The sequence below is a fragment of the Babylonia areolata genome, chromosome 26 (genome assembly GCF_041734735.1).
Source record: "Babylonia areolata isolate BAREFJ2019XMU chromosome 26, ASM4173473v1, whole genome shotgun sequence".
Lineage (NCBI taxonomy): Eukaryota > Metazoa > Mollusca > Gastropoda > Neogastropoda > Buccinidae > Babylonia > Babylonia areolata.
This window is the reverse complement of record NC_134901.1, coordinates 37910472-37921459: the sequence shown is the minus strand read 5'-3', so window position 1 is coordinate 37921459 and position 10988 is coordinate 37910472. Positions and strand designations below refer to the sequence as shown.

The following is a 10988-nucleotide window of genomic DNA, read 5'->3' as shown; positions in this document are numbered from 1 at the left end:
GACTGAGACGAACGGATATAGGAAATAAGACTCACTTTGATGAGAAATGCCCATGATTTCTGACCACAGGTCAATCTTTATTAAGTAAAGACTGAGACGAATGGATATGGGAAATAAGACTCACTTTGATGAGAAATGCCCATCCTTTCTGACCACAGGTCAATCTTTATTAATTAAAGACTGAGACGAATGGATATGGGAAATAAGAATCACTTTGATGAGAAATGCCCATGCTTTCTGACCACAGGTCAATCTTTATTAATTAAAGACTCAGACGAATGGATATGGGAAATAAGACTCACTTTGATGAGAAATGCCCATGCTTTCTGACCACAGGTCAATCTTTATTAAGTAAAGACTGAGACGAGTGGATATGGGAAATAAGACTCACTTTGATGAGAAATGCCCATGCTTTCTGACCACAGGTCAATCTTTATTAAGTAAAGATTGAGACGAATGGATATGGGAAATAAGACTCACTTTGATAACAAAACAATAATGATTTTGTTGTTTTTTTTTAATGATTTTTACCACCTCATTCTCTCATTCTCCGAAGGTGGACACAATAATAGTTAAACGTTGACATTTCTTATCAAAGTAAGTTTCACAACCCACAGGGTTTATTGTTGTTGTTGTTATCTTTTCAGACTTTCTCCATTCCTTTGTAAAAAAATAAAAATAAAAAAATAAATAAATAAAAACACGTGTTTTTTTTTTTTTTTTTTTTTTTTTTTTTCCCCGCACGGTCTATTCTTCGCCGTAACTCCTTCATTAATTGATTCAATTAAAACAGTAGGCAAAAACAAGTTGAGAGAGAATTCTTTGACCAGTCTTCATAAATCATTGTCATCGTCATCATCATCATCATCATCACCATCATCATCACCATTATCATCATAATCATCACCATCATTATCATTACCACCACCACCATCGTAATCACTACCATCACCACTATCTGTATTTGTATATGATTTTCCATTTTTTTTATGTTCGTATCTTGTTATGTACTATCCCCCACCCCCCTCCCCCCAATATTCCTTGTGACGCCGGTACACTTGGTAATAAAGACATAGTCTATTCTATTCTATTGTGCTCTATTCTATCATCGTCAACATCCTTATCATTGTTGCCAGACTGGATGCTATCATCATTTTGTTTTCCTCGTTTTCACGGGTAAAAATTTTTTAAAAAACCCAATGATATGAACCTGCATATTTGTCCACAATTTTTCTTTGTTCAATTCGTTTTCTAAAATTTCAACAAGATGCTTATATGATTTTTGGGGGTTTCTTTTTCTTTCTTTTTTTTTCAGGTGAAAAAAAATGTGATAATGATATATACATACACACTCGTCAACAATTTGCTTCTTTTCGTTTCCAACAACAACAACAACAACAATAACAAAATACCAGGACCCATGATTACGTTTGTGGCCGAATAATGGCCAATTTCTAAACCTGTGCCAATAAACACACAGAACCCGAGATTGTAGAATGACAATGAAATTTCTTTATTGACATTAATAGCCTATTTGGCTTTTATTCTAATTGTGTGTTTGTGCTGAGGGGGGTGGGGTGGGGTAGGGTGGGGTGGGTAGGTGACAATCGAAAAGCAAACAGTGCAAAATAAACACACAAAACAAACAGCCAAAACATGAAAGTCAAAACCGAAGAAGCAGAAACTAGGCTTAGATCCACATACTTTCTGTGTCTGATAATTTATCTTATGTATGTATGTATGATAGTCAGTCAGTTGTCCGACTATGACCATCAGAACAGCAGAGGAGGTTAACTCACTCAGTACGGCCAGTCCTCTCTTCTCCTCTACACAGACCCCTCGGATGTCCAGTGGGTATCTGAATGACCCAACCTTTAGCTTCCGTCGTCAGAATTGTGGTATTCTTTGTCAACATTCACCTCTTCAGTATAAGAGCCTTCCGCTTGCAATATTTTGATGATGGTAATTGGAGTGAAACGCTGTTAACGTTCGTCTCTTTCGCCGTTCGTATGGAGAGAGTTAACTGCTGTTCCGAGTCTATCCGGGCTAGAATTTGATCATGGTGGAGAGTGCCTTGCCCCATGTTACATCCCCACTCTCTCGGCCAAGAGGGTTTTTTTTGGGGGGACAGTCCGCGTTGGGGATGGTTCCCAAAGGCCAGCTTCCCCCCCCCCTCCCCCCCCACCCCCAAGGATGCAGCACTAAGAGCCAGTGCAATTTTCCCTCCTAGTTTGAGAGTCATGGTCCTTCACAAAACATTAAAGCTGGAAATGCGGATTTCACATTTTTGCGATAGAGACACCATTGGTAATAATACAGCTCTTGCTGTTGGCATAACTGTTAACTTCTTGTCAATCTGTGATTGTAAGCTGAAGTGATGGGACCACGATATCTTTATGTACAGGGTTTGTCAGGAAATCGCCCGAAATAGTGAAAAAAAAAAACCCCGCTTTCAGGATCAACGCAAGGATGATACATTTTGTGAGGTAGACCCATTTCTGAAATGAAACTTTCTTCAGTGAATATATCAGCTTGACTGATTTTTTAATGGAGAGCGTCAGTCTTGTTCGTCCTGCTTTGAACTCAGCAGACCGTCTTGGGCCACGTTCGGGATGTGCTGAGTACCCCGTCACAGACAGAACACAGACACACACACACACACACACACACACACACACACAGAAATCAAACCACGTAACCCTGTTATACCTGATAACAATTACAACAACAACAACAACATATAGGTAATGAAAATCCAAGCCCAGAAATCCAATCGTGCATAACGCGCGTTAATTAATCCAGGACAAGAGTCCTTTGCTGGAACCTTCAGCCAACGTCCAGCTAGAAGGATTAAACAACATAATACATCTAACGAGTTACTAGCATGAAACGAACTTGCATCTGACTGAGGCCTACCCATCCCTACCCCCCCCCCCCCACTATTCCCCCCCCCCCCCCCGGCCGCCTCCCCCCCCCCCCGCCCCAAGAAAAAAAAACCAATGGCAAGCAACAAGAACAACCACCATTATATGATCTTAATGTCATGAGTGTTGTACAGAGCATGAAGATTAATGGAAATGCAACAACAACAATCACAAAGAGAAATCTTTTCTTTCTTTTTTTTTAATTAAAGAAGAAGGAATAATGGCAAACAACTAGAACACCAACAACCATCAACACCCAATGCATGACTATAAAGTCATTCGGATAAGACGATAAACCGAGGTCCCGTGTGCAGCATGCACTTAGCGAGCGCACGTAACAGAACCCACGGCAACAAAAGGGTGGTTTCTGGCAAAAATTCTGTAGAAAAAAACCCACTTCGATAGGAAAAACAAATAAACCTGCACGCAGGAAAAAAAAAAAAAAAAAAAAAAAGGGTGGCGCTATAGTATAGCGACGCGCTCTCCCTGGCGAGAGCAGCCCGAATTTCACACAGAGAAATCTGTTGTGATAAAAAGAGAAATACAGATACAAATACAAATAAACTCATACACAGCATCGATATATTTGTGTCCATAACATACAACAACAACAACAACCACAAAAAAAAAGTAATCTCAAACGGCTACACAAAATCACAGCAGTCACTTTTTTTGTTCATAAAAAAAAAAAAAAAAAAATGAATGAAGCATGCATGAATAAAACATGATGAATGCAGTGAGCGAAGGCAAATCAAGTCAATCACGTTGTCTGAAAATGACGAAGAACATCACTGTACTCATGTGTTCACAGTTAGCTCTGAAAACAAAAACAAAAAAAAACAAAAAAACTTAATTAAGCACACACACACACACACACACACACACACATATATATATATATATATATATATATATACCTGTACATATACAAATATATAAGCCATCCAAATCAAGAAAATCAACCCTTGATTGCGTTTTATTAATTAACGATAAGAAACATGACTGTTCCCATTTCCATTTAGTGTTGCATCACGATGATGATAATGACTATGATTGATGACGATAACGACGACAACGACGACGACGACGACGACGACGATGACGGTAGCATTAACATGTTATTGTCCTGCACACACTAACACGATCGCGTTCATGCATCTACTTGGATTTTGTTGTTGCTTTTTTCTTCTTCTTCTTCTTCTTTTCTTTCTTTTTTTTTTCTCTCGCACAAAATCCCGTTGAGTTCAAATCCCGTTGTGTTCAAAACGACCACATAAAAAACAAATGGACAATTACAATACCACGACGAATCTTAGAAGAAACCTTCAGTGCATATCAAACAAAAATACGGTGTTGTATCAAAGCACAACCCATATGTGGAGTGATGGCCTCGAGGTAACGCGTCCGCCTTGGAAGCGAGAGAATCTGAGCGCGCTGGTTCGAATCACGGCTCTGCCGCCGATATTTTCTCCCCCTCCACTAGACCTTGAGTTGTGGCGGGTCTGGACGCCAGTCATTCGGATGAAACGATAAACCAAGGTCCCGTGTGCAGCATGCATTTTAGCGCACGTAAAAGAACCCACGGCAACAAAAGGGTTGTTCCTGGCAAAATTCTGTAAAAAAAAAAAAAAATCCACTTCGATAGGAAACACTAATAACAAGTACACTCTCTTTATTAATGTTTTGCCTATTGATACGATTTTTTAAAATTGATTTTTTTTTTAATGTTTGTTTGTATTATGAGTGAAATAGTACTTGTCAATGTGTATTATTAAGTGATTGAACGAATGAGCCTACTTCTTGTTTTTGACATCACTCTTTTTGTATTTATTGGATATGTGTAAAGGATCAGTTTCAGTGTCAGTTTCAGTTTCAGTAGCCTGACCGATATCTGCCCACGGCGATTCTGAGAAAAACTGACAAGCCCCCCCCCCCACCCCCCCAATATAGAAGCTAGATTCTTTCACCCAAAATGGCCACGTCCACTCTCGTCTAATGATTATTTTGTATTTGTATTTTGTATTTCTTTTTATCACAACAGATTTCTCTGTGTGAATTTTGGGCTGCTACACTACAGCGCCACCCTTTTTTTTTCTTTTTTTTTCCAGCGTGCAGTTTTATTTGTTTTTTCCTATCAAAGAGGATTTTTCTACAGAATTTTACCAGGAACAACCCTTTTGTTGCCGTGGGTTCTTTTACGTGCGCTAAGTGCATGCTGCACACGGGACCTCGGTTTATCGTCTCATCCGAATGACTAATGATTAATTTAATACTCGCCCTGATGGTGGTGATAATTGGTGATGATTTTTCAAACTCTTTCTTTTTTTCTCTTTTTTCTTTTTTAAAAAAAAATTCTATTCTTGCCATGCCTTGCCTTGCCTTGGCTTACCTTGTGATGGGAATTAGTATTCACATAAATAATTATCTGTAGTGTACTTCTATGTGGTGAGTATTAATATTTACATAAGTGCTGATCGATACGCATGTGTGATGAGTATAAGGTCTATCAATATTCACATAAGCGGTTATCAAGAATGTTGTGTGAAGGGTATCAATATTCACATAAGTGGTTAACTAGAATGCACATATTAACTGCGTAAAGAGTATTAATATTAGTGGTTATCTAGAATGCTATGTGAGGAGTACTGATATTCACAAACGTGATGATCACTAAATGTGTATATTCACAAAATATTCACAAAAGATAGTTATCTAGAACGCTATGTGGAGAGCATTAATATTCACATAAGTGGTGATCTAGAATCATACGTAAAAACAAGTTTTAATACTCCCATAAGTGGTGCTATATACTCCGATCCAACTGGTATCTATATTATTCACATCAGTGGTGAGTATCAACACATTCAAACGGGGATCTTTATCCCAGTGTGATATTTAGTATCCATAACTACTTCGTGCGGAACTTTCACACACACACACACACACATACACGTGACGACGAAAATAATATATATTCACATTTGTAACGAATCTTCAAATCCCATGAGGTGACGATAACAAATAATTATCCGCATTAATAATAACGATCTATATAACTCCTAGTACATGACAAAAGATGACGATTTTTTTTAATATTCACAGTTATTGGCATGACCTTCATTCTAATGTCATCATCAGCATCAATATTCACACTATCCATCACATCCCCAAATCAAAACAAAAACAATGGCAAGATGGGAGAAAAACAACTAAAAAAAAAAAAAAAAAAAAAAAGTTTTTTTTTTAAACAAGAAACAAACACTGTTTTTAGTTACGCTCCAATTTTGTCGCCGGGGTCAATTTTGACAGGGCGACATTTTTTTTGATGGGGGTGTGCAACACCGCTTCCATCACAGTACTTGATTGCGAGCTCCCGGGTTCGAATCTCGGTGACGGCGCCTGGTGGGTAAAGGGTGGAGATTTTTCCGATCTCCCACGTCAACATGTGTGCAGACCTGCTAGTGCCTGAACCCCCTTCGTGTGTACACGCAAGCAAAAGATCAAATACGCACGTTAAAGATCCTGTAATCCATGTCAGCGTTCGGTGGGTTATGGAAACAAGTAAATACCCAACATGCACACCCCCGAAAGCGGAGTATGGCTGCCTACATGGCGGGGTAAAAACGGTCATACACGTAAAAGCCCACTCGTGTACATACGAGTGAACGTGGGAGTTGCAGCCCACGAACGCATAAGAAGAAGAAGGAGAAGATTGCGAGCGACGACTTAGGGTGATTGTCTAACCAGATACACTCCAGTGAAAAACAGAATCACAGATATTTCTCGGTGCACTTCAAAACAACGAAACCCTCCCCACGACTTCAGATCACAATAACAAAAGCAACACAGACAACAACAACAACACCAGTCACAGTAATCAAATATTGATCATGACTTCTATCAGTCGATTTCAGTTCTGAAAAAAAACAAAAAAACAAAAAAAAAAACGATGGATCGATTCAGTCTCAAAAAAACCCTGGCAGTTTTTTTGTTTTTTTTTTTGCAAAAGAAATACTGAAACGAGCCATTCTCTTTTACAGGGTCAAATCCAGTTTTTTGTGTTTTTTGTTGTTGTTGTTGTTGTGGTTTTTTTGTGGGCAGATGTGGTGTAGCGTATATGGATTTGTCCGAACGCAGTGACGCCTCCTTGAGCTACTGAAACTGTGGGTCTTCTTTGTGTTTGTTTGTTTGTTGTTGTTGTTTTTTTGGTTGTTTTTTTTGGGGTTTTTTTGTCACACAACAAAGCTAAACAGAATAGTACTCCGCATGGCTGATTTCACTCAACATACACGTAGTCATTAATTGTATCAACATTTCTTTTTCTAACCATAGACTGGAGAGAAAAAAAAAAAAAAAAAAAAAAAAACCCAAACCAACGAACATCTCCAACCCTACCACATCCCCCACCCCACCCCACCCCACCCCACCCCACCACCCCAGTTTAGGTTTCAGTTTCAAGAAGGTGTCTTAACTCACTCAGTACGGCCAGTCCTCTCTTCTCCTCTACACAGACCCCTCGGATGTCCAGTGGGTGTCTGAATGACCCAACCTTTAGCTTCCGTCGTCAGAACTGTGGTATTCTTTGTCAACATTCACGTCTTGAGTATAAGAGCCTTCCGCTTGCAATATTTTGATGATGGTAATTGGGGTAAAACGCTGTTAACGTCGTCTCTTTCGCCGTTCGTATGGAAAGAGTTAAAAAGCGCGCGGACTGACTCATACATGCTACACCACATCTGCTGAAAAAAAGAGGGGATTGGGGAGGACAGACGCCTCAACTTCGCCCAAACGCCAGCACGCCGATGAGGTCTTGAACGCCCCTACCCCCCCCCCCCCCCCCCCCCGCAGCCCCCCTCCCCCCTCGCCCCCTACCCCCATCTCCCAACAAATCTCGCTGCTCCTCCTCCCGCCCCCCACCCCCTCCCGTCCCCCCTCCACCCCTTACACCCCAATCTGCCAAGCAGATAGATGCCTGACCAGCAGCGTACCCCCCAACGCGCTTGGTCAGGCGTTGAGAAGAAAAAAAAAGAAAGAAAAAAGGAAAAAAATGATGCTAATAACAATGCTAATAATAATGATGATGGTATGATGATGATGACGATGATAATAATAATAATAATAGAAACGAATAATAATAATAATAATAATAATAATAATAAACAGAAACGAAACATGTCCCTTTCCCACTCCCTTCAGCACTCCACCGCCACGCCCCCTCTTTACAATGGCAACAGCTAAAACGACACCAAATGGAATTAAAATCAACAACGAAAAAATATAAAATAAATTAAATTAAATTTTAAAAAAAAACACACACACACAATTTATTGTTTTATACTGGAACGGATTCAGTATAAAAAAAAATTTAAGTTTAAAAAGTAAAAACAGCCCCTTTTTTATAGGATTTTTAAAAAAAAAATTTTTTAGAGGAAACCTAGGACATTTCTGATGGATTTAAACTGAATAATCAAAAGTCTTATTGTTTTTATTGCTGTTAAGACAAAACTTTCGAACGTAAAAAAAGAACACAGGGAAGCAAAAAAAAAAAAATTGGTCCCTGGTAAATTACTGTAGAAAAATCCATTTCGATTCAAAAATAAAAATACACTTGCACACAGAAACTAAAATATAGCATTGCACTGTGACGTGCAGTTGCGCTTTCCACTGGAAGAGTAGCCCGAATTTCATACAGAGAAATCGGCTTCACACAATAAAATACCACATAATACAATACAACACAATACAATGCAATTAAATGCAATGTAATGCAATACAACACAATACAACAAAATACAATACAATGCAATGCAATGCAGTACAGTGCAATACAATACAACACACCACAATAATACACAATGCAATGCAATACAATACAATACAATACAATACATATAAATTATGATAGTCAGCCGTGTTCGACTATGAACCATCAGAACAGCAGAGGAGGCAACTGCTGTCTCGACTAGTTGGGCTAGAATTTGCTTGATGTTGAGAGAGTGGTCTTGCCCAAGTTACATCCCCACTCTCTCTCTCTCTCGGCCAAAAGGGTTTTAAGACCGTCAGCGCTGGGATGGTTCCCAAAGGCCAACTAGCCCCCAAGGCTGCGGCACTAAGAGCCAGTGCAAATTTTGCCTCTTAGTTTGAGAGTCATAGTCCTTCACACAAAAACCCAAGCTGTAAAGGATTCCCCACTGCACTGGAGAAACCACACAGCTGTGTCTTTGCTGTTGGTCCAGCTGTAAACTTATGTCAATATGTGATAGATATAAGCCGAGTGTTGGACGTGTGTACAATACAATACAATACAATACAATACCCAATCAACCACATCGCTACCACTCCACTCACCACCACCTTCATTAACCCTGTTTCCTCCCCCTGCCACCCCCACCCCCACCCCCCCCACAACCCCCATCCCCCCCCCCCCACGCCCCCGCCACTCCAATCATCATTAACCACTTAATTAAACTACCCACACTCAGTCAGCGTGCAAGAAGAACACCAGCACGCAACTCAGGATCACACAGAACAGCTTGGACACGACGAAGCCTCCCGGAAACACGCTGCTGCTTCCGGTGGAAGTGATGTACTTCTTCCGGTTGCTGCGCGCAGGCGCGGGGCAGCCTTTGGGCTTCCGGTACTCGTCCTGGAACTTGAGCAGCAAGTCCCGCGTCTTCACGTCGCAGTCCACGTGCTCGTGGATGCAGTCGTGCGTTATGTCCACCGTTCTGGGAGACGGGGTGAATTTCGGTTAAAGAGATGATGATGATGATGATGGTGATGATGATGATGATGATGATGACAAACAATAATAACAATAATAGCAATTATACTAATCATCATCATCACGAGGACGAGGACGACAACAACATTAACAAAAACAACAACAACAACAATAGCAACAATAATAATAATAATAAGAAGAAGAAGAATGATAATAACGATAATAATGATAATAGTAATAGTAATACGGTGATATAATATTATCATTATTACTATTATTATCGTCATTATTATCATTGTCATAATTATCAGCAGCAGCAGCAGCAACATTATCATTATTAATCATCGTCGTCGTCGTGATCATTATCACCATCATCATCACCATTTACACACCGCTTACAAACCTCTGAAAGTGCTTTACGATAACACATCAGACAGAATGAAGCACACACACACACACACACACACACACACACACACACACACACACACACACACACTCACACATGCAGACTCACACACGCGCACTGACAAATATGCGACACACACATACAAACAAAAACGCGCACTGACAAACAAACATGCGCAAAAAAAAAGCACACACACACACACACACACACACACACACCACACTGACACACCCCCTTCCCCTCCCCAACCCCCCTACCCACCAACCCATTCACCCCCCCCCCACCCCCGCCCAAACACACACCACACTGACACCCCACCCCTTCCCCTCCCCAACCCCCCCACCCACCAACCCATCCACCCCCCCGCCCCGCCAAACACACACACACACACACCACACTGACACCCCCACCCCTTCCCCTCCCCAATCCCCCACCAACCCATCCACCACCACCCCACCCCCCACCCCCAGCCCAAACACACACACACACACACACACACACACACACATAACACACTGACACCCTGCTTCACCTCCCCAACACCCCCCCCCCATCCACCCCCCTCCCTCTCCCCAATTCCCTCGTCCAAACTCACACACACACACACACACACTTACACGCATGCTCTCGTGGAGGCAGTGTCGTTCCACATGATGTTGTCTGCTGACAGCTGGTTGACACAGCCAAACACGTCACTGTACGTCTGGTTGTAGCACTCTCCGTCGATATCTGAAATGAAACACACACACACACACACACACACACACACACACACACACACACACACACACACACACACACACAACAAATCAGGCACCCTTCTGATTTTTCTTCTTCTTCCTCTTCTTCTTCTCCTCTTCTGCTTCTTCTCCTTCCCTCCTTCCTTCCTTCCTTCTTCTTATTCTTCTCCTTCCTTTCTTCTTCTTTTCCT

General features: G+C 41.0%; 1 protein-coding gene across 1 annotated transcript in view; it reads right to left on the bottom strand.

Moving 5' to 3' along the window:
• Positions 1 to 9362: 9362 nt before the first annotated feature.
• Positions 9363 to 10988, bottom strand: part of LOC143300122 (uncharacterized) — an 8080-nt gene continuing 6454 nt past the window's right edge. The window contains exons 4-5 of the mRNA XM_076613654.1: positions 10675 to 10786; positions 9363 to 9652 (exon numbers count right to left, since the gene is read on the bottom strand). Of these exons, the coding sequence (XP_076469769.1) occupies positions 9403 to 9652; positions 10675 to 10786 (362 nt within the window). The 3' untranslated portion in view covers positions 9363 to 9402. The remainder of the gene's footprint in view (positions 9653 to 10674; positions 10787 to 10988) is intronic.